This window comes from Mirounga angustirostris, unplaced genomic scaffold (assembly GCF_029215605.1).
Source record: "Mirounga angustirostris isolate CCGP_5_RB_7025 unplaced genomic scaffold, mMirAng1.0.hap1 SCAF_5, whole genome shotgun sequence".
In the NCBI taxonomy this organism is placed as follows: Eukaryota; Metazoa; Chordata; class Mammalia; order Carnivora; family Phocidae; genus Mirounga; species Mirounga angustirostris.
Window position 1 is genome coordinate 141655758 of NW_026991713.1, and position 25880 is coordinate 141681637.

The window sequence follows — 25880 nt, forward strand, 5'->3', positions numbered from 1 at the left end:
CCAGGGCGGGCGCTTTACGAGGGCGGACTCGTGGGCGGGACAGAGCTAGGAGGACGGTATTAAAGGCCGGACGCTTCCGGTGGAGAGGAGCTGTGGCGGGGCTTGCTGGGATCATGGCGGAGAATCACTGCGAGCCGCTGCCGCCGGCTCCGGGCGGCCTCGGGGCGGGGCTGGGGGCCGGGCTGTGCCGCCGCTGCAGCGCGGGGCTCGGTGCCCTGGCCCAGCGCCCCGGCGGCGTGTCCAAGTGGGTTCGGCTCAACGTCGGCGGCACCTACTTCCTCACCACCCGGCAGACGCTGTGCCGGGACCCGAAATCCTTCCTGTACCGTCTGTGCCAGGCCGACCCCGACCTGGACTCGGACAAGGTGAGGGCCGCGCGACTGTCCGTGCCGGGCCGGGGAGGCCGGGCCTGGTGCCCGGGCGCCCACCGCCCTCGAGAACTCCCGGCGGGCCCACCTCGGCTCCCTCTCGCCCTCTCCGCTTCCCGGCGGAGCTTTCCCACACCCCGGACCTTGCTGTGGATCCACTTTCTTTCCCCTCTAGGTTCTCATGGCCCCGCTGTGTGCGCGTCTCCTCTGTGGCCCCGTGTACTTAGTGGCCCTGGAATCGGAGAACCCTGGCCGCCTTCTCATCTGCTCACATTCCAGACGTTTAACTTCACGTTGGCGTGGGGGGGTTGACACGGGTGACCTGCCTTTCCCAGTGACTTGCATTTAGAGAGTTGGCGCTCCGTCGTTTACAGCCACAACACGCTCGCATCGGCACTCGCAGAAGGGGCCGGCCCTAGAGTAATTTTTCGAAGGGAGGGTTGCGCGTGCGAAGGAGTGGCAAGGAGGGACCAGGTAGGAATATTTCGTCAGGCTGCGTCCCCATTGCCCTCCCGAAAGGGTAGGAGTCCCTCGGTTGGTTTGCAGCTTGTCTTTCATTAAGTGCTGGTACTGTTGTGCAGATCATGATGGAAACTGTTTCGGTTATGACCTTTATGAGACTTGTGTGGCTGAGGAAGAGCTGCTAGGGGTCTGTACGAATTGAAACTCCGAAAAGGCTCTATTGTAAGAGTAGTTACCTATATTTATCCGCGGCGGTTCGCAACCTAACTTTCCTGGGTCTTCTCAGTTGAGCGTACATAATTGCACTTGGCTTTGTGCCTCGCCAGCTCAACGCTTGCCAGGCATAAGTCTTCCCAGAAAGATTCAGCTCCCTCTTCAAGTTCGGGAAGGCAGACGGAGCCCATCCTCAGGGTGGCATGACCTTACGATCAGGAGAGGAGAGCTCCTGAGTTACCACAAGACCACTTGTCGTTGGCAGAAATCAGGGTTTGAGATGTCAGCGCTCCAGTCTCCCCCGCCACCACCCCCAGCTGCTTCCACTGCTCCTTTGACCAAGCTCTCGCCTCAGAGAGAATTGACCTCCCAGAAAATGGCAGGCCTCTCCAGGACAGAAATAGGCTTTTGTTTGCTGTGATTTTCCTTTTATGGCAAGGGTGTATGTTTTACTGTGTGTTTGTTTGTATTAAAACACTGGGCCACAGTGGTCATTCACTGGGATTTCTACTCGAGAGTTCGTTTTGTATATTGCATCAGATTTTAAATTGCACTTGTCCACTGGGGTTTTGGTGTGTGTGTGGTGTTTTTTGTTTTTTGTTTGAGGCAAAGTCTCTATTCATCACTAAAACAATTGATTCAGAGCCAATTAACTATAGCTTCCACAGTTAAGTCATTTCATTCCTTTATTTTACTGTCTCAAAACGACTTAAAAAAAACTATGCTCTACTGTAATAACAGTCCTTTGGGGGAGGTAATTAACCCACCAGAACACATCTGCTGCGGTTGCTTCTTGTCACCATCCGGTGCTTACCCACATTTGATCTCCAAATTGTAAGAGTGAAATCTAGAACATGAAGGTAATGCAGCAGATACAGTTTCTGTCTCATAGGTAGTCGATAGTAAATAAGGGTGAGTTTTTGTCACGGGTAATGGGAATTTAACAAAGAGTAATGCTGATTCACATCAGTCACGGTAGGAGTGTGCTTTACTTCACATGAGACACAATGTGTAAGATACTGGGTTTTCTCAGTGTCACCCCCCCCAACTTTCTGATGAAAGAATGTCCCAGAGCTTCACTCCTAGATAATTAGACCCTGAGTGAGGAAGCGAAGGCTGAGGGCGGAGGGGAAGGGGTGTTTGGAGGAGTGGGACGGCCAGTGATTATTACATGATGGAAGAGAAACAGGATGTTGATTCACTTGTAAAAACCTCGAAGCCCTCACTTCATAGTTAAAATGAATGAAAGCATACCTGGCAGATGTCCCTAGGGCTGGACATCAGCAGCACAGACCTGGTGGAAGGTTCCTGCTGGGCACCTGACTAGTGTTTATTGAGCTCCTGGGCTCCAGCAAGCTCGTGCTTGCATCGGACTTGGGTGGGGGGGATTCGAGGAGAAGTTGTTCCAAGGAAGGGGGAGACCAGGACCTTTCGGCAACCTGGTGGGTTGAAGTTCACTGGAAGAGTGCCTGGAGCTTGTGTTTAAACACTGCAGAAGCCTATGGGAGAGGTGGAGTGATGGGACGTTTTCTGAAGAAGGCAACAGTTTGTTAAGGAGGGTGGGGAGCGGGGCTGCAACTGGTCTCCCTCTCTCAGAACTGAGCCTGGGACCAGCTCTGGACTTCAAACCCTTACCCGTTGGTTTCATTGTGGACTCTGGGCCCATTGCTGCCGTGTGGTTCTCTTTATAGACCGCCCAAGTATGAATTCTCACTTCCTCCTGGGGCTTCCTCCAGCCGGGCTGTGTCTGGGGTGTTTGTTTCAGCATCTGCTCCCCTGCTGTCTGGGTCATCTTTCTCCCAGGTTCTCGTAAGGGGCGGGCCAGGTGTGACACTCCTTCCCGGAAGTGCTTTGTGAATACTTGATGTGTGATTCATTTGGGTTAAGTCTCTTTGTATTCCATGGTACCTGGCCCATTAGGCATTGCTGAAAACAGGTTAGCGTTTGTTTAGAGCTGAATCAGCCCCCGTTTCAGTATGGAGATGCTTTAGGAGTTGAAAGGGAAACAGGAAATACTGCTACTTGGTGGTTGGAAACCACTCAGGTTAAGTAGGATTTGAGGTGGGTTCAGTCTCTGTTGCCTGAGCCAGGCCTGGAGAAAATCTGAGCTTTTGTCCGTTGATGGGGTCATTGTTCTGCCTTTGGGGTGCAGATTCTGTGGCGTTAGATGGGTCTTTGAGAGGTGGGGCCATCGCAGGGCCTCTGGTGACATGGCACTTGCAGTTCTTTGCCTCTGCTCACTCCGGGTGTACTTGGTGTTGGCAAGAGTGTCGGGATTGGAAAGATAGTGGAAGAGATTTTACAGACAACGGCCAAGCGATGAGGGATGTGGGTGGGAGTACAAACTTCTAAGTTGCTTGGCAAGAGAAGTGGGGATTCCTTAGAGTGGAAAGAGCAGATTATGCTCCGTGTAACTAAATCAGAGGCGAAAGGCTAACTTCCCGAATTCTGAAGAGCGTCCTGGGCGCCCATGAGAGCCGTGTCGGCCTATCTGAGGCCTGGAGTGGGCGACCCGAGACTTGGGTGCATTTCATTTCACACTTTGGTCGAGGATGTGGCTCTGAGCGTGTTCGTAGCCCTGGCCACGTGCCGTGGTTGGTCTAGGCCCCGGGTGGAGGGAGGGGCTCCCACCCTTCCCCCGTACAGCAGGTGTTTGCTGGCAGAGCCCACGTTACGTCTCCACGGGGTCCCTAACTGGACAGCCCTGGACCTGAAGCAGCCCGTGATTCCAGGCCAGAAGGTCCTGAGAAAGGACTTGCTTGAGTGAGAGCTTGCTTCAGGGCCTCAGACATAGGCCCTGGGCCTGCAGCTGTCCCCACCATCAGCCATCTGAGGGCAGCCCGGGAGGAAATGGTTGTCGCTGCAAAGCACTTCCTCTTTCTGCCCCCTGCACCGTGACTAGGCTTGGTTGGAGCCATAGTCAGAACACTGTGGCCCACCTGCCTGATGTTGCAAATCGAGTTTTATGGGAACACTGGGGTGCCCACTTGTTGACAGGGTGTCTGTAGCTGCTTTCACCTGTGAGTGGGTGCTCACAGCTCCCTTCCAGAGACGCTCCAGGTCAGCAGTCACTGGGCCAACTGTCCTTAAATTCCCTTAAAGGAGCTGGCTCTGCACCGAGGGAGGTTTGTGCATGGCCAGGGTGCTCTCCCCGGACTGCAGAGCGCCAGAAGCATCCAGGCTGGCGCTGGTGTGCTGTGGGTACTGGGGAGACGGAGTGTCTTCCCTGGTGGCAGAGTGAGACTGGAGACTCGGGCCTGACTTTGACTTTGACCAGAACTTAACTCGCTGTGCGACTTTGGGGTAAGTTGGTGCACCTCTCTGAGCGTTAGTCCGGGAGTTGCTGTGAGAGTTTGGGAAGATGGTGCAGGTCACACCACCTCCACCCAGTGCCCCGTGCTGGGTCCGTGCTGGGTCCTCACAGCAGATGGAGATGACTCGCGGTGGTCTCTACTTTGTTTTTAGAAAGAATGCTTTTTTCTCCCCGTCAGAATTTGTTCTTGCTGCTGTTTGTTTCTTACACATACTCTCTGAATCACCGCAAACCTTGGTCCCAGAGGGGAGCTCCTGCTGCTCGGCCAGCCTCGAAGGGGAGTGTGTGCGAGCCTGGCCCTCCTGTCCCCCGTCCATCCCTGGCCGCCTCTTGGCGCTCCACCTAGAGCTCCAGGCTGACTTGAGGAAAGGCCCGAGGGCGGCTTCCCAACTCTGGAGCTGGAGGCTGTGCCACAGGGGAGGGACACAGCTTCCTGGGGAGCCACCGAGTTTTCTTGCAAGAAACTTAAGGTCTTTGAGCCTGAAGACTGTGGCTCTAGGGTTCCAGTCCCATCCGCCCGCGTGCTTGGAAGGGGCTTGAGGCATCCACATATGGGTGTGCACAAGTGTCTCTTCCCATCATCCACATTCTGGTGGGTTCTAGTTGCCTCAGCAGTTGGGCTTCTAGGATCTTGGCCTGGTTTTGCAAGTCAGGCTTGGGTGGCCACAGTTCTGGAGTTGATGAGCTGGGCCAGCTCCAGCAGGGAGGCCGAGGCAAGCAGCAGGGGCACCGACCGAGCCTAGTCACCGTGCAGTGGGCAAGAAGAGGGAGGAGGTTCGGTGACATAGCAGAGGAACCACGGGCCTGCCCTTCGGTCCCAGCAGGAAGGAAGGCTGAACTCTGCACCAGATCTGCCAGCAGGGCCAAGTGTAGGAGAGCAGAGGCCCCCTTGGAGCCCGCAGGGCGGTGGCCGTGGGGGCAGCTGGTGGGGAGGGCTCGAGGGCATCACCGGAGCAGGGGGCTAGGCGTTAACCGAGGGCAGGGCGTCCCAGGGCCTGGGGGCTCTGGGCTTGAGGAGGCCTCGCCTCTGGGGCTGTGGAGGGGCTTTCCGGTGTGGTGCTTCTACCCCAGGTGATCATGGTTCCCGCCTGTTTCCATCACTAGTTGACCTCCCTGTGCCGGCAATTTTATGTTAAACACACGCACTCACGCCACCAGAATCAGTAATGTGACATCTGTTGAGGATGTACGTGCAGGTGTTTTGAGGCTGGAATGTCTCTAGGGAGGGGAGCACCTGCGAAATCCCTGCAGATGGACGATCCCTTGCTTTGTGACATAAATCACAGCAGCTCTGACCTGGATGGCCGGCCCTCAGGCTGGCCGGTCCACTCAGCACCCTGGCCCCAGAGTGACCCAGCGTCTGCTCTCAGTGCTCGCAGACCTGCTGGACTGAGTGGGTCGCTGTGAATCACCCCCATGGATTCCTGGGGCCCTGGGAGTGGACCCACTGTGGCTGAATCTGACGCACACCTGCTGCAAGAGGAGCCTTGCAGATGGGCCCTTTCTCGCGGGCACTTGTGTTTGCTTCTGGGCGAGCCTTATGTGAGTCGTGTATGTCATCCTAAATTGGGACATTGTGGGGGTCGGGGCCCTAGGAGCTGGGTGCTCTTTGAGGTCTGAGGGGGTTTGTTGCCAGGGCCGGCACTGAGGGTGAGAATGACCCAGAAGCCGGACACATGCACCCTGCGTTGGCCCAGAGCCCTGCTTTTCCCTTACTTCCTGGGTGGGCATGGGAGTGTGTCAGATCTCAGCACACATGGGGCATCTCAGGGGGCTCATGCAGGGAACGGTAAATCAGAGCCCGCTGGCACTCCTGGGTGCCCAGGGGCCCAGCCCGGCAAATCCTGGTGCCTCAGACAAGTCTCTTTGGTCTCCGGGTCTGCTGCCTCATCATTTGTAATTGGTGACATCTCAGGCCTCTTCTGGACGGAGGGTTTGACAAACTGTAGAAAACAACAGAGAAGGGGGTGGAGGTTGAAGGTTTTGTGTGCAAATTTGGACTGGTCTCTTAAAATGGATAATTTCTGAGTAAAAGCTAAGTATTTCTAATTAGGTTGATTGCAGATGTTTGTGCACAGAGAATTCTGTGCGTTTACATTTAGATTTTAACAGGGAGATTTGACAGAATTTATCTCCCATTTAGCTCAGGACACTCAGCCGTCTTCATTTCCAGTCTCCGGTGGCTGTGCTTTTTCTCCCACAACAAAGTGGTGGCGGAGTCCCGTTTCCTGGCGTGTTTGTGGAGGCTGTGAAGGTGATGGAACGGGGCCAAGTGCAGATGCTCCATAGAGAGCTGTCACGCCAACAGAGTTCTTTTCCATTTAGAATCTTGGTGAGAGTCTCACTCCTCATCGCCATTTCCAGGACCAGCTAGCCCTGAGGGACGAGCAGCACCCTCTTTATCTACAGTGCGTTGCTGGGCAGTGCATTCGATCCTGCCCCTTGAACCTGATGGCCGGGTTTTACTTCTGGGTACAGTGTGGGCAGGGAGAACCTCAGTCTTGGGGGCTGTTTACTGAGTGGCGCAGGTGTGTTTCTGCCTCTTGCAGAACACTTGTTTCCTAACCAGTGGTGTGGGCTAGAGGCGCCGGGTGGGCTCAGAAAGGAGAGGGTGGGGCAGGGCAGGGAGTGGGGGAGTGGTTTCAGGTCAGGATTGTCCTCTCTGCCTCCCTCCTTGTCAGGGCTGCAGTTAAGTGTCTCCTGGGAGAGCATGTGATGTGGGCTTGGCCCTACCTTTGCCCACTGGCTCCTCTCAGAGAAGTGACTGCACACGGGGCTCGTGGCCAGAGCATGATCTCTCTGGCCTGGCTGCCTCCCTGCCTGGGGCCAGTGGCCCAGCAGCCCAAGCTCAGGGATGCAGGGTTCAGACTTCCCGTGGAGACCAGCAGCTCAGCCTTGGGAGGTGGGTCCCACTAGGAGTGGGATCCAGCCGACCTGGGCATCATCAGGCCGCCCTGCTCCAAGTGTGTGTGGACTGACAGCCTGCGGGGAGTTGGCCCTCGTTACCTATTCCTAAGCCAAGGCCACTTCCCCTGTTTAAAGCCCTTAAGGTACATGTATATTTTTTTTAATTTTTTTTTTAAAGATTTTATGTATTTATTTGACAGAGAGAGTACGAGCAGGGGAGCAGAGGGAGAGGGAGCAGTAGGCTCCCCCAAGAGCAGGGAGCCCGATGCGGGGCTCGATCCCAGGACCCTGGGATTATGGACTGAGCCACCCAGGCACCCTAAGATACATATATATTTTTAAAGCCAGCGCTTCACAAATAGGTCAGACGCTAATTCAGTGAGAAGTAGGGAAGGTCAGTAGAGGGAAGTGATTTGTGAAGAAAGGAGTCTCCATTCTGGCTCTTTTACACAAAAACACACAGAGCTCGCCACTCTATAAATGTAGCACACACTTGTATAAATCGAGGACAGGACAGAAAGAGGAGACGAGGGGCCCACGAGTCTCGCCACCAGCCAGCGTTCATGTCCTGCCGCATTCCTTGCTGCCTGTTGTAGGCGTGAGCGGCCCAGGGTCCTGTCTTGCGTGCTGTCGCAGCGATGCCCATGTGGCATGCCGGCGGCCGCACCCCCACTGCCCCCCCCCCCCATTCGCCAGGGTAGATGGCACCAAGGTGCTTTTCTCTGGGCTTTTGCAGAAGTGAGCCTAAGATTCATATTCTGAATTGGGGTTTTTTGTTTGTTTCACCGTTTCTGGGTTGTGTGTTCTTCCTTATTTCTGCTGTAGGCTAGAGGGCCCAGGGCTGCGTGCCCCGCACAGTACATGAGGCACCGGTGTCGGCGTGCCGGCCGCGGTGCTGGGGGGGCCTGTCCCCGGCCTGCCCCCAGCGACGCCACTCAGCTCTAGAGCCTGCTGCTCCCGCTCAGGTACTGAGGCGCTTGCTTTTTACAGAGGTCCTGCTTGTGCGCGTCTGAATGAGCGTCGGTCTGTGATCGTCTGGGCAGCAGCCCGGGATAAAGCCTGGTGGAGTTTTGGGGTCTTGGTGTAGGGGCCCCGGCACTTCCTGTGGAGGCTGAACCCTCCACTTGACGAGCCCAGGTCAGAGTACTGAGAGTCCTGCCCAACCTCGGAGTCCATCCGATCAAAACAAATCCCCAAGAAGAAACGGTCCAGAGAACTTTGGCAGGACTCCATGGAAGAAACCGCTTTTGAGTTTCCCTAAGTGCTGCTCCTCAGTGTCAGGGCCGGGCCGGCTGGCTCGTCACTGGCAGGGGGCGGCACATCCCCGGCGTCGGATTACTAGGGGCACAGCCTGCCACACAAGGCCATTCAGTGAACCCGCCGTTCTGGGTCCAGGCGGGGGGCCCCCAGGCAGCCTCGGGATGAGGGCTCGGTGTGTTGGCGCCCACGTCAAGACAGCCGCGGGGCTGAGCGCACACTGCCTCGGAAGCTCTGGAGCTCAGGCTTGCCCCCCATGGGGGTAGTGCGGTGTGATGATGGTCCTCTCGAGCTCCTAGTGTGGGCCCAGTGTGATAGGGAGGTTCCCTGGGGCGCCCTGTCCCCATCGGATCTTGTCCTTCTGCCAGCTGGCTGTCGAGGTTAGTGGGGAGCCAGTGAGTCGTTCCTGAGCTTGCTGATGTGCACATGTCATGCACGGGGCTCTTTTCACACCTGAGGGTGGGGGTGGAGACGAGCCCCTGACTTCATGGCCACTTTTTACTAGTAGGGAGACTGGTCGAGCATCCTTCTTCCAGAAGCTGGTCCACGGGGTCCTTGGTCTTGCTCGGAGAACAGGCGGGGTCTGGGGGGACAGGAGGCAGGGGTCCACGGGACAGTGTCTGGTGCTTCCTTAGGTGGGTGGGGTGGAGCATGAGGATGAACTCGGGAGGTCTGGGTGAAGCTGGGATGGCGCCTTGGTGGACAGAAGCCCACAGGGGAGAGCAGGCAGTGGCCTGTCCTGGCAGGAGGTTGGGCTGAGTGCCCGGGTCCTGCCCACTGAGCAGCAAGGCTCCAGGTCCCAGCATGCACACATTCAGAGCCCTAACTGACTTGACGTAAGAAGAGCAGGTCTGCAGTGGTGGACGTCAGGAAGCCCCTGGAACCTCCAGGTTCTGCCACACTTGGGTGAGAAATAGGGCCCTAATGTGGCCCTATTGCTTTACGGTCGGGATGCTTCCTGCCTCGCTCTGTCTCTGCATCTGGTGTCCGTAGGCAGAGCACATCCAAGAGCTCCAGGTCTTCCCACCACCATGCTCGCCCTACAGAGATGCTGACACACTGTCCTCTGTGGTCTCCGCTGGTCCTGCTCCTGTGGATGGCCCCCCCAGAGCCTGCCACACTGACTGTTCCATTGACCTGTTGTGTCAGGGAGGCCTCCCCAGGGCCATGGGGAGGGGAGGTGGGCTTGCGGGAGGAGCAGGATGGCAGCCCGGGCCAGGCCCTGCCCAGCAGACCCACAGCAGATAAGCAGTGCCCTCGACGCAGTCAGGTCCATGGCCTAGAGTGGATCCCAGGGTGCCGTCACTCCCCACTAGACTGCTGTGGCCCTCCCTTGCAGACAGTACCCTCCATGCCCGTTACTCTGGGCAGGACTCCCTGGGCTCTACTCCGTGGAGGCGTCTTTCAGGGACTGCCCCCACCCTCGTGCCCAGGTCGGCATGTCCGCACCCCCTGGGCCGGTTGTGGAAGCTTGCTGGGCAGAGCACTCTAACCCTCAGACAGGCCCCAGGCACTTCCGGGAGGAACCAGGGCCACCCGGTGTGGGAGAAGAGCCTTCTGAAGGTCTGTTTTGTAGACTGCTCAGACTCTGGAACTACTGCCCCTGGGGTGTGGCTCTGACCCCGCCCCAGGATAAGAAGTCCCTGCCACAGGTGCCCGGGAGGAGAGTCTGTGTTAGGTTCCTTGTGTTGGGCAACGTTGAGATGCACGGAGGCTGAACCATTCCTCAGCCTCAGTCACCTCGCTGCCGAGTAAATAAAGGGAGATGAACTTGGCCTAGACCTGAGGTGGTGACAGACAAGGTGCCAGGCTGCCGACTGCCAGAGGCCGCAGAGCCAACTCCCCGAAGTGCTGCAGCGCTGTCTGGTTGTGGGTTAAGGGACACACACGACCCACGTGCCTCTGCAACCCTTTCCACGCGGCCTGGCCTGGAGTCACTTGTGGGGATCCTTGCCTTCCCCGCCAGGACTCACGGTGTTCTCTTCTTTGTAGGATGAAACTGGTGCCTATTTAATCGACAGAGACCCCACCTACTTTGGGCCTGTGCTGAACTACCTGAGACACGGGAAGCTGGTCATTAACAAAGACCTCGCAGAGGAAGGTGAGTTGGGGATAGGGCCCCTGTGGACAGGCTGACTGGTCACTTGAGGCAGATTCCTCTGAGCCCGAGCCGCCCTGTGAGGAGCAGGCCTGGCACACCTTCCCCTGCAGAAATCCCAGATGCCTGCATCCCCTCGCTGGCTCCCAGCTGCCTCTCACCTGTGCCCCATGGGGCAGTAGGCGTTTGTCTCCAGGAGGTGAGGGCTGCTGGCCACCTTGTCCCCTGTCTTCCTCCGGGAAGCAAAGACTTCACGGCCAGGTTGACCTGTCAGGACTGCTGTCAAGCGGGGAGCGGGTCACCTGGGCTCTGGGCCATGTCAGGAGCCTAGTTAGCGATGCTGCTGGGGCTAGGGCTCCGCTCTCACGGCTACTTTAGCTCACACTGTCCTGGACATAGCCGCCGGGTGAGCCCCGGGTGCACTCCTTCCAGGGCACCTCTGCACCCTCACCTCTGAGCTCTGTCTGTTCTCAAACGGTCCAGCGCTGGGCACAGCGAGTAGGGAGCTTGACGTGTCAGGACCTGAGAGGTCCAGGTGTTTCCGCTCTGCGTGGGCTCTGGCTCCTGCCGGGTCCTCTAGTGACTGCCGGGACTGACCTGGGCTCACTTCTTTCACTTTTGCCGCTTCCTGGGCCTCCAGACCCGAAAGGGACTTCCGTGTACACATGCACTCGTGTTGTTTGGGGCGCCTTCCTTGGTCTTGGTGGAGCCGTGCAGTTCTAGGCTAAACTTCACAGACTGTTCCCAGGGCGGCTTGCTCAGAGGCAGGTGCTTGCTGCAGACAGGCCCCTGACGCCCTGCCTCGTCCCCTGCCTCCTGGCCGGCCTCGAACGCCGCACTTTCAGAAGGGTCCATGCGGGGGCGCCTGGGTGGCTCAGTTGGTTAAGCAACTGCCTTGGGCTCAGGTCATGATTCTAGAGTCCCGGGATCAAGTCCCACGTCGGGCTCCAGTTCCACGTCGGGCTCCCTGCTCAGCCGGGAGTGTGCTTCTCCCTCTGACCCTCCCTTTCTCATGCTGTTTGTCTCCCATTCTCTCTCTCAGATAAATAAATAAAATCTTAAAAAAAAAAAAAAAAAAAAAGAAGGGTCCATGCGGCCACCGGCACCTGGAGCGTCCCACTCGCAAGGCCTCTCAGTCCCCACCCACAGGTCTGAGGGGGGTGGCCGACAGGATGGCACCAGGCTTGCATTTCGTCACCCACACGGCCACACGCCGTCCTGAGAAGTGACGTTGTAAGTGCAGCTGCCCACCGCCAGGCTCCCCGTCTGACTGTGCTGCCTGGGGGCCGGTTAGGACATGGCCCGGAGCTGCTGGTGCTGCCGGTGTGGGGCACCGTGTAGACTGAGGCCTGGCCAGGGCGGCCAGCACAGCCCTTCTGGAATGCGCAGGAGGGGTCGTGGGGCCGGAGAGTCCCCAAATGGGTGCAGCACGAGTTGCAGCCTTGGGGAAGAAGGACAGCCCTAAACTGTCAAGAGTCCTGGAGCTGCCCTCTCAACCGGCCCGGCTTCCAGTGGAATGGGGAAACTGAGGCACCAAGTGACAGACCTGCATGAGGGCCTCACATGAGGGCAGCAGATGGCCCGCGAGCGACGGAGGGAAGGTTTCCAAGTTCCATCCAGGGGCGCCCAGGGCGGAGCTTGGGGTAGATGCGTGTGCGACAGTGTACCCAGCAGGCCACCTGGAGTGGCACGTGCCAGGAGTGTATTCAGGAAATGGGCCCTCTGCCCTTGATCCTGGGGTGCCCCACTGAGCCAGCAGAGTCTGCATGGGGTCCGTTGGCACGGGGCCGAGGAGCTGCCGGGGACCAGGGCCAGGCATGGGCTATAGGTCCACAGAGGGACAGGGGCGGGACATTCATTCTTGGATCTGGTGAAAATTACTTTTTTCTATTCTAGGAGTGCTGGAGGAAGCAGAATTTTACAATATCACCTCACTAATAAAACTTGTAAAGGACAAAATTAGAGAACGAGACAGCAAAACGTCGCAGGTAAGAGCAGTGACTAATAGGCCCGAGTTTCTGAGGTCTGCCACAGTGGTGCAAGTCGCTCCCTGCCTTTGTGCTGGCTAGGGGCGGCCTCTGCACGAGACCCCAGGATCGATGCTGTCCCTGTCGTGACTGTCTTCCTCGGGAATCGTCCTAATGCCTGACGGGCCTGCTCTCTAGCCACGTCCTGTGGCACTGCTGTAGCCGCACTCTGGGTGTGTTTGTCCATTCCTGCCCAGCCCACCCTTAGGGGTCTCCACCCCAGGGGCAGGGGACAGACAGTGCCGCAGAGGAAAGTCCAGGGATGGAGAACAGGGAGGCTTCCAGCGTGGACATCTCAGGGAGCGCATTGTAGCAGGGTGCAGCAGGTGCAGAGGGCCTGCGGCTGGCAGTGAGCTCAGGGTAGATGGGGGTGGGGTCCTGCAGGCCAATGTGGGTTTCACGAAGACGTGGCTTTTCCTGGGAGAGAAGAGAGCAGTCAGGGCTCTGTGTGCCTGCCTGTTGGGGCTGATCCCCATGTGGAGCCCACATGCACTTGGCCAGTCCAGACACTCTGCTGCCCGTTAGCCCAGTGTGTGAAGCAGGCCATGTCCGGCATCTTATGCAGAGGGAGGTGCCAGAGGGGCTGAGCTCCGCCCTGGCTGGCAGAACGGCGAGCCGTCTCCCAGTGAGCAGCTCCTCAGGGGGGATGCCATGAAGTGGACGCGCCCTGAGAGCCACCTTGCTCATCTGGAGTCTACACCCCTCTGAAGCCCCTTGGCTGCCCCGTCCCATTGTGGGCCCTCCCACCGGGTGTCTGACAGGCCCCGAGCTAGAGCTCTCGGCCTTTGTGAGACACTCGCTGACGGCCTGGCCGCTCAGATTGGCCATGGTGCCCCCAGCCCTCTCTCCTGCGGGAGCCCCTCGGGCACCAGACAATGAGGGAGGGGTCCAGGGAGGGGGCAGGAGACCCGACCACGGGCTCCTGGGTCGTCTCTGGCCATTGGCTGCCGCACTCCCCTCTGTCCAGCCACCCCACTAAACACGTAGTATGACCCATGCCTGCAGCACTGAGGCCTCTGCGTGGTGGGCATAGAAGAACCCCTCCTCGGGGCCTGGGCCAGGAGCGCCGGTGTCGTCCCTGTCACAAGTGAGCGCACTGGGGCTGTGTGACAGCCTGCCCCCTCCCGGCTGTGGCCACCCATCACACTCGCGCCGAACGCCGTGGCCTCCTACCAGAGGAGCAGCTGCAGGGGGGTAGGCTACTGGCCGGCAAGGCCCCGTGGTGCTCTGAGCACCAGAGACTGTGCCTGGAGCAGAGGACGGTGGGTGGGCGCCTCGGCGCCGTGGGTGACACAGCAGCTTTTCGGAAGCCACCTCCCCCAGGGAGGGCCCGGGTCTGAGCGCTGTGGGCGGCTCCTCAGGCCCTCCCCGCCGTCCCCTCCCAGCTGCCTTCCCTCACGTCCGCAGTCCTCGCGCGCTCACATCTAGCTCAAGGTGCCGTCGGGATTTCAGGAGCACGACTCACTGAACTTTGCGGTTTAGAAATAGAGACCTGTTGGACGGCAGATGCGGGGGAGAAAAACAGCTGTTCAGCCTGTTTTGCTTTGCTGGTTGCGTTCGGGGTCGCTCTGTGCACCGTGACCTGAGCCTGAGGGGGATGTTAGCCTCCCTGGGTCCCCCGCGGGGCGCGTCTCATCCGTGGCTGTGGCTCTCCCAGGTGCCGGTGAAGCACGTGTACCGTGTGCTGCAGTGCCAGGAAGAGGAGCTCACTCAGATGGTGTCCACCATGTCTGACGGCTGGAAGTTCGAGCAGGTGAGGCCCCAGGGACCAGTAACGAGGCGTCGGGGGCCTGTGGCGGCCTGTCACTGTCCTCCAGCACCTCGCCGACGGGGGCCTGTGCCCTGTCCTGACGGGATGGGTCATGGGTGTTCGGGTGGGGCGGGTCGAGTTGTTCTAGGGCCCCTCCCCACAGAAGTCCCCGTCCCCGCTTCCCCACCCTTCTCTCTGAGTTATCCTTCTTATTGAGCCCGTGCTTTGCAGGGACTGTTCCCTGTGCTTCCATCTGGCATCTCCGTGTGTGTGGGATTGACAGCCTGCATGCATCCCGGCCTGGCCCTACCTTCCCGTCCCCTCGCGTCCCCTCCCATGCTGGCTGAGCAGATGGTGGCTTGGGCTCCTTTGTGCTGCTGTTGGCACAGATGCCCTTCCCAGCGGGGCTGCTTTGCGGCCCCCCAGGCCCTTTCCTGCCCTCGGCTCTGGCGCAGCTGTGCCCTCCACTTTGCCGGCCTGACGTGAGGATGTGGGAGTGCTCCTTCCCTTCATGGAGCCCGGGCTCCCGGCCTGTGCAGCTGCAGCCCACTGGCTATGGGCCCAGGAGCGTGTCCAGGATGCTCACCGATTGGCCAGTACCTTTTCCACAAACTGCTCACTGTTCCTGTCCCTCAGGCAGGTTCGAACTAAGGTTCGGACCTGTGACCCTCCCCAGCCCCCAGCCCCAGGTCTCACCTGCCCTGCTCGCCAGGCCCCCTCAGGCCTCAGAGCTTTCTGTTTCCATCCAGTGTAGGTTCCGGCCACGGCGAGTGGTCCTGCCGGGAGAGAGGGTGGGAAATTACAGGCTCACCCCAGCCTCCTAATTAAGGCCACACCTTTTCTTTGGGTCTTTTGAAACGGGATCATACTGTAGAGTATGCTTGGAGTCCCCTTAAAATGTCACTGAGACAACTGCAGTGTTTGTGTCCTCCCTCCAATCGGGTGGGGGGGGGGGTGGGCCTGAGGCCGTCAGGGCTGCTCTCTGTGTCCTCTCACAGTGTTACCCGCGTGCCGGGGTCCAGGTAGTATCTGACCTCGTTACATTTGTGCCACAGACCGTGCAGGGACAGAGGTCCCCTCCCATGCCCCTCGCGTCCTCCCTCGCCATGCGGCCCAGAGAAAGGCTGGGAGATGGGGGCTGCAGGCACCGGGCAGGGTGTTGCAAGGTCACCCTCGCTGGGAACAAAGCACCTCTGTAGCTCTCTCGCTGAGAGGGAGAATCTCCTGCCTCCCGTGTGGGCCTCTCCCTTCCTCTCTGTGTTCAGCTTGAGGGTTTAGTCCTTAGCTCCTCTGGGCGGATCTCAAATCATCACACATGCCAGGTTCCTCTCTGTCCCTGAGTCTTTGTCTCTGGAGGATGTCGTCCTCCCGGTTCTTGCCAGCAAAACTCCAGAACCAGTCCCGTTTGATGAGAAATACTCTACTTCCCAGAAGCAGGAGCTGGGACTGCTGTGGGGAAAGTAGGGTAAGAACCCTGAGTGGTGGGGGCGCCTGGGTGGCTCAGTCGTTAAGCGTCTGCTTTCGGCTCAGGTCATGATCCCAGGGTCCTGGGATCGAGCCCCACATCGGGCTCCCTGCTCTGCGGGAAGCCTGCTTCTCCCTCTCCCACTCCCCCTGCTTGTGTTCCCCCTCTCGCTGTGTCTCTCTCTGTCAAATAAATAAATAATATCTTTAAAAAAAAAAAAAAAACAAACCCTGAGTGGTGTTGGCACCAAGCCCAGGGTCAGCCAGTGGTGAGCACCGAGGCGAGAACAAGGTTCCGAGGTTGGTTCAGATGAGGCTTGCGTGCCCTCTGAGAACACGGTCTGCATGCAGACCCACGGCTCCATCTGCACCCCCAGGGTCCACAGAGGGCAGGGCACATGTCTCCAGTGGCTGGCCCGCCATGCTCTCCCGTCTCTGGCCACACAGGCTATGTTGCCCACGCACTCTCCTTGCTTGGCCTTGCCCGCTGCCCCCACACTGTCCTCGTCCTTCCCACTCTGCTGCTCGTGGCACGCCCGCCCCTGGCCTTCTCCATCGCCCCGAGTGCCAGCTGTCCCCGGCGTGCGCTCACGGGCTAGAGTCTCCCTGCCGGCGGATGGGCTGGTGTGCCGTGCTCACCCCATGCTGCTGCTCTTCTGTCTTCCCAGCTGGTCAGCATCGGCTCTTCCTACAACTACGGGAGTGAAGACCAGGCCGAGTTCCTGTGCGTGGTCTCTAAGGAGCTGCACAACTCCCCATACGGCACAACCAGCGAGCCCAGCGAGAAAGCCAAGGTGGGTGACTGCGGGCAGGCGGGCGCTGGGCCAGCTGGGCACAGCTACGGACCCTCCAGTTCCCGCCTGCAGAGGGGCCCATGGGGTGGCGGCTGCCCTTGGCGGAGTTGGGCCCCCTCTCATCGTCTCCCAGCTGCACAGGCTGCCTGGCGGCTCATCCATCTCGTGCTGTCGTTCCTTGTCACAGAGTTCTTGCCTGATGCGTCAGCAGAATCCCGGAAGGAAGGACACATAGGTCCCATGGCCCGCAGGTGGTGGAGCCAGGGGTCTTTGAACAGGGGCTCCCCCTGGAGGCGAGCCCCTGTGGCTTCTGTAGCCCATGCCCTCTTCCTACACCTCTTTGGACAGGCAGAGTTGCTTCTGGAAGTTTGTCTTTTGATACCATTTTGGATGGTTTTCCTGGGAACTTGAGACATCAGGGCTGGAGAGGGAGGCCACCCAGGTGGCACCTGCCTTAGCCACATCCATCCATGTCTTGGGGTTCGTGTTTGATTTGTAAAAGGTGCAGCAGATCCTGCAGATGCTCTGATTTTCAGACTCCTCGAAGTGTTGGCTCAGCCCGGGCCGTCCCTGTGTACTGGCTCCATGCTGGGCATTGGCGCTTCTGTCTTCCGAGAAGGGCAGGGGTGGCCGTGCTGGGTTTTGGGGTGGCCTCGCGGCATGGGGCAGCAGCTGCCATCTTTTCTGGGGTCGCTGGCTCCACCTGGTGGGACTCCTGGGCCTTGGAGGATGGTGGTGGCCTGAGGGCCGTGCAGCCAGCTCTGAGGGGGGCCAGGGAGGTGGGGACGGGGCTCTGGCAGGCACCCCCACAAGCTCAGAACCCCGGAGTACCTGAGTGAGTGCAGGAAACACCAGAGCCTGGAGGATTTTAACTAATGACGTTAAGTCGGGAGTTTCTGACGCTTCCTCAGACTCTTAGCCCCACCAGGTGGCCTCTGGTCAAAGCCACCGGCCCAGAACTGCCCTGTGACCCTTTCAGGGCCTTCCTTGGAGGTGTGGGCTTAGGAACAGACAGCGGAGTCCCTGTGCACGTTAGCCTTCTCGTGGTGGCCGTCCTCATGAGGCTCATGGCCGGGTGAAGAAGTCCTGCGTCTTCCTGGCAGGGCGACTGTCCAGCACGCGGGGCGTCCCCACCCTGGCCCACAGCACTGTAGCTGCACGTGTGGGGGCGGTGCTCGGCCTGGGGACGTGCTTCCCGTTGAGTGGGGCAGAAAGTGACACCACCACCACCCCCCCGAGAGCCCCCAGCCTCATAAGGAGGCACATCTCTCTGAGCAGTTGCAGAATTCCTGTGTAAGTTGTTCATTTTTAGCAGCTTTGATTTCTGAGCTTGAGAAGTTTTCATAGCTGTGCTTTACCAGGGCAGCCGCCTGAGCTCATTTTCCTCAGGTAGCTTTTCTGCTGCAGAAAGGCTACGTCTGTGCCGTGAGGAAGCTCCAGGCATGACCCCAAATCCCTTTGTTTCTGAAAACGTGCCCTGTTTTTCTCTCCAAAAATACCTGGGTCTGAAGTGTGGCAGCCACTGTGGCTCATAAATGGGGGCAGTGACAGGAGCTCCCGAGGAGGCGGAATGTGGTTGGAGCCTCCAGAACGCCACGGAGAACCATTGGGGCTGGATTGGGGGCGGTAATCTGGGGACCCCGGGCACAGCGTGGTTGTAGCAGGGCGCCAAGGGTCAGCCTCCCAGCACTAATGGCCAGTCTCCTGTCTCAAGGTGGTAATCGAGTGGGCAGCTTAGTGAGGGCAGCGGTCCACACAAGGGTGGCCCGCCTCAGCTGCCAGTTTGGGGGACCTCCCAAACCCCAATCCGAGATGTGCTGGAAGCGCTTGCAGGACTCACTGAGGGGACCCTGGGGTATGGTTTGTTGGTCGGAAGGACAGAGAGGGAGGGCTCAGGTCCAGCAGGGGTGGGCGTGGGGCTCCTCTGCGGAGTTGGGACAGGTGGTAGCATGCAGAGAACAGTGCCCCCCAGGGTGTCCCCCGCCTCCTTGTCCAGGGATTTTACTGCTCTCGGTGACACACAAGATCGATTGATAACTGATCAATGACTGATCGCCCACTTGCCTGATCACAGTTTCTAGCCCCCTGGCCAACTGAGCCCTCCCCTATCATGTTCTTAGACCATCCCGTGTGGCCTGGAGATCACAACCTTTCCAGGGCCAGCAGCAAAGACCACACCTCTATTTGAGCAAGGTTCAGTTCTTCACTAAAAAGAGGGAGGGAGGGCGCCTGGGTGGCTCAGTCGTTAAGCGTCTGCCTTCAGCTCAGGTCATGATCCCAGAGTCCTGGGATCGAGCCCCGCATCGGGCTCCCTGCTCAGTGGGAAGCCTGCTTCTCCCTCTCCCACTCCCCCTGCTTGTGTTCCCTCTCTCGCTGTGTCTCTTTCTGTCAAATAAATAAATAAAATCTTTAAATAAATAAATAAATAAATAATAAAAATAAAAAGAGGGGGGGAGAGGTCTGGAACCTTGGGAGTGCCAGGCCTGGGGACATTGGGGCACAGGAGACGCCCACACCCTGTATTTTCTTCCATGGCATGTCAGGGCACGTGGGTTCGGGGCCCAGGACCCCCACGCGAGACTGGCCCATCTGTGCTTCACCACCCAGCACAGGAGGGTTCCTGCCCCCGAGCACCCATGCTTGCCGCCGCCATGGGGAGACTCAGCCTCTGCAGGCGGGCTTCCCGGCTGCCGCCCCGTCCCAGCCTACACTAATGGTGCCCTCTCTTCTCCTTTGCCGCATGCTGCGTGCCGAACCAGAGCGACATGGGTCACAATGGGGATGTCTCAGATTAAGTGTAAATGTCATGGTGAGTTCCGTCACCCTTTCATTGACCACTCACTTTAGTCTCCTTGACCCCAGCCCTTCCTCCACTGCACTTTGTGATTCCTCTAGTGGACAGAACCTTCTGTGTTAGAACCTGACTGTAGATCTCCAGCGGAGCCAGCCTGTCTGGGGCTGGGGGTGGGGGGGGGGGGGGCTGTCTGTCTGTGTCCTTTAGGATGTCTGTGGGTGGCATCGGGACATCGGCTGGGGTGCCTGAGAACCCTGTGTGTCGGGCTTTGGAACGACCTCATTGCCGTGGATGTCCGCAGGCAAGGACACCAGCCGCCCCTGCTGTCACTCTGCCGTGGGCTCGGGGCATCTCCTCCCCTGAGCCTCAGGAGAGGGATGCTGATAGAGAGGAGTCTGTGAGGACCTTCTGTCTGTTTGCCCTGTGATGAGGGGCTCTGCGGACGCTCCGTTGGCCCCCAACTGCTCCTCCCGTCCCTCTTCCCGTCACCCAGGTCCAGAGCCCGACTGTGCTCACCACTAGCAGGGGCCACCTGCTCTGTGCCCTCATCGTGCACACAGGGAGTCGAGGCCCAGAGAGGGCAGGTTACAGATGGGTGAGCCATGTATCATCCACGGGGCTCCCCTGCTCCCTCCAGACCCTCCCCGCCCCCTGGTCGTGGGCCAAGCCATGCAGATTGGGGGCCCCTCAGCTTCTGCCCTGGGACATGCTTGGGAAAGGCGTGTAGCCATCCAAGCCCTGAAAGGTTGACCGCCCAGCCATGGGAGGTCTGGACTGGGAATTGCAAATGGAGAGTGGCATTTCCGTTTTTAGTTCCTTTCTGGTGATTACATACATATACAACATCCTCATTTTTGCTTCTTGATCCACCAATCCTCAAATATTTGTCACCTGGCTCTCTGAGACAGTTTGCCGAGCCCTGGTCTGGACGAGCGTGGTCCATCTGTCACTTCAAACTTTTTAGTAGCCACGTCGAGAAAGTCAAGAGAAACGTGAATTTAAGCTTATACTATTAATTCAGTACACGCAGGACGTCAGAAATCACGGAGGTGTTTTACTTCCCTCACTCAGTCCCTGGAAGCAGACGTGTGGTTTGTGTCTGTGGCCCCCCTGTGTTCAGAGCGGCCGCGCTGCGGGCTCAGCAGGCACCTGACCTGGCCCGGCAGAGCATGAGCACAGCTTGCCGCCTGTGATAGGAGCGGGTGGTGGGAGGGGCTGGTCACACAGCAGCCCTGGGTCCGCACGGTGGGGTGGTGCCCCCTGCCTGGGCCCGTCCGAGGGGGTGCTGCCTGGGGGAACGCTGCTGGTCCCTATGAGCGGCTCTGGCCCCGCTCTGGGAGGTGGCCCAGTAAGAAGAGCCCATCCCGGGCAGAAGGGCTGTGACTGTCACAGGTCTAGGCCTGGTTTTCTGTCCTCGTCAGGAGACAGTTGTTGGCTTACTCTGGTGGGGCGGCCCCTCTGGTGTGGTCACCTTGCTCCAGGCCACGTTTCGGTTGCACAGGCTTCATCCTCTCCACTGTGGACTCAGACACTCCCTCTCCTCTGCTGGGCTCCCATGGAGTGAGGGACAACTCTTCATGGGCTCCCACAGAGTCCACCTTGCCCTACAAACAGCAAAGACGATGGGGCTGAGACCAGCACTTTGGGAATAGCAGGGACCTGCGTGTGACCATCCTGGGTCCCCTCCCCAGACCGCATTCCTCTGACAGGGGCCTCCTGGGCTTTCCCACCCAGCTGACAAACCCTACTAGATGTAGGGTCTGTTCTTGTCTGGGCTGAGGAGGGACATTGAATCCGGGACACTGTTCCCCTATCACAGCGGAAGGTGCACCTTACAGAGAGCGGAGTGGGGTCCCAGGGGGTGGGCACAGAGGATAGGAGAGCATGAGACCATGCCAGCTGGGTGTTCCGGAGCCCTCAGACGTGGCAGGCAGAGGCCCAGGGGCTGGCAGGGGTGTGTAGGGCACCAGGGCAGAGGCTGGAGTGACCCTGAAGAACTTGGGCCTTCTTGAGTGGGTCAGAACAAGCCCTTGGTGAATGTGAGTGACTGGCATCCCCGGTCCTGTGGCCTTGCTGCTCTGGGCAACCCCCCTGGCCTGGGAGCAGGTGGCCGCGGGCTGGCGGGGCCTCACTGGGAGGCGGTGAGCTGCTTTCTGGCCAGAGGGTCCATGTGGGCCTGGACCTGGTGTGCGCGGGCTGGCCCCTCCCAGGGCACAGTCGCACCTTGTGCCCGGGTCTGGGCTCAGAGTGTCCCCAGAGCCGTATCTGGCTCACCTCTGGAATTCAAGCAGAAAATGCCCCCAGGAGGCAGCTCTCACATGGCCGATGACACGGGCTGCCATACAGTGCTGGCCTCAGCTGGGTTGGGCCAGGCTGGGACTCAGGCACTTCTTATGGTTACGTGGTGCCTAGCAGCTGTACTACACGTATTGATCGAAACAGCGAGAGATCTGCCAGCTCTGAAGCCCCCACCCGGGGACACGGGGTGGTCCCATCCCTGCTCCCTGGGCTGCATGGGGCTCAGCTCTGCAGGTGTCCACCCGTGCTCAGGGCTGAGGGAGGCTGGGGGCCCTCTCTGTCCCTGAGATGCCAAGGAGGGAGGAGTGAGAGGGACAGGCATGGTGGCCAAGGGGCAGAGGACTCTGCAGGGCTGCAGTGAGGAGAGGCCGGCACCCTTGAGGCAGGGGGGCCAGCGCACTGAGAAGCAAAATGGGAGGCCTGCCAGGCAGCATGTGGGCTGAACTGATGGGTGTGGAGGTGATAGAGCAGGCCTGGGGGCCCAGGCTTAGGGGTCGTGTGACTGGGGCAGGGTTGAGGGGACACTGAGGGGACGTGGTTTGTGATGGGGCAAGGAAGAAGAGCAGGTTGAGGCGGGGACCGCTGACACCCTGAGGACCCTGAGGATCCACACATGTCTGCAGCCTAGGATCTAGCCAGGCTGGAAACTCAGGAGTTGGTGCCTATCAGGTGGGCTGTAGCACCTGCAGGAGAGCAGGGGCAGCCATTGCGGGGGATCCTGCGGGGGACCTCTGGGCACTTGATAAGGAGCCAAGTCCCAAGTGTCCCCCCCAACACACACACACACACACACACACACACATCCCAGGCCTCCCTGAGGTGGCCCAGGGAGGTGCCTAGTAGGGGACGGGCCGGCTGCTGTGGTAGGAAGTGGGGGTGAATACGCCTGCCATGGGTTGGGATGGAGATCTGGAGGGACTCCTGGCCAAGGGCCGGGAGGTTCGTGGGCCGGCCCCTGCAGCAAGGGTCTCCCAGCCTGTTCTTGGCCCCTGACCCTCCGTGCCAGCCTCCTCGGCCCCCTGAGCCACCTGCAGGCAGACTTGGGGTCTTGGGCCCTGCTCCTGGAGCAGGTGCTTTGCTTCAGGGCCTCGTGGCTCCCAGCTGGCCACAGGCCACAGCCCCGTCCAACACCTAGGTCCTCATTGTCTGTGTTTGGCGTTTTCAGATTTTGCAAGAACGGGGTTCAAGGATGTGAGAACACAGTGATGACAGCTGAAGAAACATTTTATCTTGTCCCAAGTTGCGACGATCTGCCATGTGGAGGAAGCTTGGCCGTGAGAAGAAACCTGCGTTTGACAATTTCTCTGTAGAGATTTGGGTGTGGATCCTTTTTTGCCTCTGAGGTGGGCGGTGAGAGACGGGACCAGCTGTCTGAGGCCAGGCGTCCCCACTTGGAGGAGGCGTGCTGGCCGGGTGGGTGTCCCCACGGGGGCCTCCGTGAGGCATTCCCCGGGCTGCATGGGCCTGAGGCAGGATGCTTCCAGCCAACCCCTGTAATCACCGAAGGTCATTTAAAGGACAGCGCTCTTGGTGCTAACATAAACAGTCTGTGACGGAGCCTAGGCCTTGCTGGTAGGAAGTGGCCGCAGCACCGTGGCCCCAGGCTCTGGGTGCCTGCTGGTCACCCACACGTGCACCAGGCCCTGGTCCTCGGGTCAGGGAGTCTGCTCTGCCTCCCCGGCAGGAGTGGTTGGCAATTTGCACCCCTGGCGGGTGGCTCCTGAGAGAGACGGCCTCCACGTGTTCACTACTTCCCGGGCCTCGGCCCCGAGGCCCGGCCTCCTTCCGAGCCAGGCTCCCCGGCCTGACCCTGCCTGGAACAGTCGAGGCTTCTCCACTTGTATTTTCCAGGCCAGAGAACTTTGCGTCCCTTCTTCCCTAGTGTGGACGGACTACCCTGCGTTTTTACTCCTTAGAAATGCCTACAAGCGTTGCCGCATTTGGGACTGATGTGTGAAGTCATTGACAGGGACAGAGCAGTTTGTGTGGTGTGGCCCGGCCATGGGCCTGTGGCGGAGCTGCCACCCGTCAGTGCCTTTGTCTCGCCTGGGATGGAGGTCGGGGCGGGAGGCCCATCCACCTGGCTTCCAGAGTAGAGACTCCAGGTCACTCTGAAAACCGGATGTTTACACAAATCTCTCCCTCTTGCCGGCTCGCTCCTTTTCTTTGTCTAACTATGCAGTTCTCTCTGGGGTTTGGGGTGTTTGAGACTCCGGCGACCCGCACGGGCTCTGCACGGACATGACATTGGAGCGACTGGGATCCCTGTAAACAGCGCTGCTCGCATGCTTTGAGGACAGATCTTTCCTAGCTGTCAGGGGGCTGTCAGAGCCCGGTGAGGGGGTTGGCTCGGACGAGCAGCTGTCTGCCTCCTCGCCAGGGCCGCTGTGCGCTCTGACTGCCGCTGAGCAGGGCAGAGGCCTGGGCGTGCTTAGTTTCCAGTGCTTCCGGAGGCTTCTTGCCTGTGCCCTCTTCTTTGCCAATAACCTGATTAACCAAGTTCTCCGGCACCCGGGCTTTACCTCCTCCTTTCTGTAAGGTCTCTTGTACATTGTTAAATGTTTGGCTTCAAATTCATCGCAACCTTTCTAGAGGGCACGTTTAGGGCCCGGCAACCCGTCCTCCCGGTGAGCCCGGGGCAGGGGCAGCCCCTCGTTGGCCTTGGGGTGTACCTGTGGGTGCTGCTGGCCACGTAGCGTTGTTTGATCTAGGACCTTGACATAATAGATAGGCTTGTGGTTTTTTAATTTAAAGATATTAAGACTTAATTCACTAAAATTTATTCTAAGGGGATATTTATACTTTTATACTTTTTTAGGTATCCGTATTTTATCAGCTTACAGTTTAATGCCTAAGTTTCCCCTGAAAATAGCAAATAAAATTGTGTATTTATGAATGAGAACAACTGTAAGTGCCTCAGAATGCATGGAGAAGGGTCTGCTGCAGAAGCACTTCATGGGCTCGGGGTGGCCCCATCCGTGGCCCCATCCATGGGCTCTGGTCTGTGACCTGCCCTGCGAGGGCCTGTCTTCCTCCCCTCGGCTGGGCCGCCTTGCCTACCCCCTGCTGGCATCCTGCCCCCTCCCCGGGGACAAAGATCATCTTCGAGTGACATGTTTAAAGCACGCTCATCCTGCCCAGAAGTGCCAGCTGCGGAGACATTTCTCCGGTCCTGGGGTGCCTCCCCCGCCCCCCATCCCCACAGCTGCTCCGGCTTCCCCCACTGGCTGTTGTTCGAAAGCTCTGGGCCGCCCCCCCACACTTGGGGGAAAGCCCCCCTGAGGCTGGCTAGGATGTCTTTGACCCCAGCCTTGTCCGAGTGTCCATCCTGCTTGCAGGTGTGCCGCTGGCCTAGCCAGGGCTCCCAGGGTCCTGGGGCTTTGTCCTGCTGGCCCAGTTTGGGGAGCTGGACCTACTTGCCTGGGGGAAGGTGCTCAGTGTGCAGCCAGGGGCACATGGGGAAGGACTCCAAATCCTGCTTCAAAGAGTTGGCTTTCCGCGCAGACTGACTTGGCACCTTCCAGCTCTGATGCCAACAGCAAATCTGAACGTGTCTCCTGTCCAAGCAAAGGACTAGAAGGAAGCCAGCCGCTCACCCCTGTCCTGAGACTGAGGGCCCTTACTCTGGGTCTCCTGGGCAGGGAGGGAGCCCTGCCTCTTGAACCTTGCGCTCCAGCCTGTCTGCTGGGGGTAGGTGTGAGGAGGGCAGGGGCCCAGCTTTCTGGGCAGCCAGCCCGGTAGCTTCAGCAGGCAGGACAGAAGAGGGAGGCGGGTGCATGGAGTGTGCAGCTGCTGGTCCCCCCCGCTGAGCCCATGTCCAGAACCTTCTAGGGCCCTGCAGAGGGGTAGGCAGCAGCCCTGGTCCCCTGGCCGGGCTTCTCCTCCCTGCTGTGCTTGGTTGTGTCCACCCAGCAGGTCTTTCTGGCCTCGTAACATCCTCCCCAGAGCAGGAGGCAGTGGCTGGCTTGGGGGGCCCAGGGCCGCAGCTGTTCCTCCGTCCCTGGGAGCCTGTGCCCTCAAGCCGGCCGGGTGCCTCAGAGCTTGTGTGATCAGTGGCCTGGCCGGGGGCAGACACAGCTCCGCTCCAGCCCCCCGGGTTGAGAGGGACTTGGTCTCTGGCTTTTACTTGCACACA

At 59.2% G+C, this 25880-nt stretch overlaps 1 protein-coding gene across 1 annotated transcript; it reads left to right on the plus strand.

Annotated features, from left to right (window-relative positions):
- The first annotated feature begins 64 nt into the window (after positions 1 to 64).
- Positions 65 to 24650, plus strand: KCTD5 (potassium channel tetramerization domain containing 5). Its single transcript, XM_045874760.2, has 6 exons — positions 65 to 365; positions 10513 to 10621; positions 12515 to 12606; positions 14303 to 14398; positions 16528 to 16653; positions 22911 to 24650. The coding sequence occupies exons 1-6, from the start codon at positions 114 to 116 to the stop codon at positions 22938 to 22940; spliced, it is 705 nt and encodes a 234-aa protein (XP_045730716.1). The 5' UTR covers positions 65 to 113; the 3' UTR covers positions 22941 to 24650.
- Positions 24651 to 25880: the final 1230 nt, after the last annotated feature.

Excerpts from the sequence above, each read along its gene's own strand:
- KCTD5 (XM_045874760.2), top strand. The coding sequence starts at position 114 with ATGGCGGAGAATCACTGCGAGCCGCTGCCGCCGGCTCCGGGCGGCCTC. Across the intron at positions 10,622-12,514 it reads CAAAGACCTCGCAGAGGAAG|GAGTGCTGGAGGAAGCAGAA; the intron begins GTGAGTTGGGGA and ends TTTCTATTCTAG. Across the intron at positions 16,654-22,910 it reads AGCCCAGCGAGAAAGCCAAG|ATTTTGCAAGAACGGGGTTC; the intron begins GTGGGTGACTGC and ends TGGCGTTTTCAG.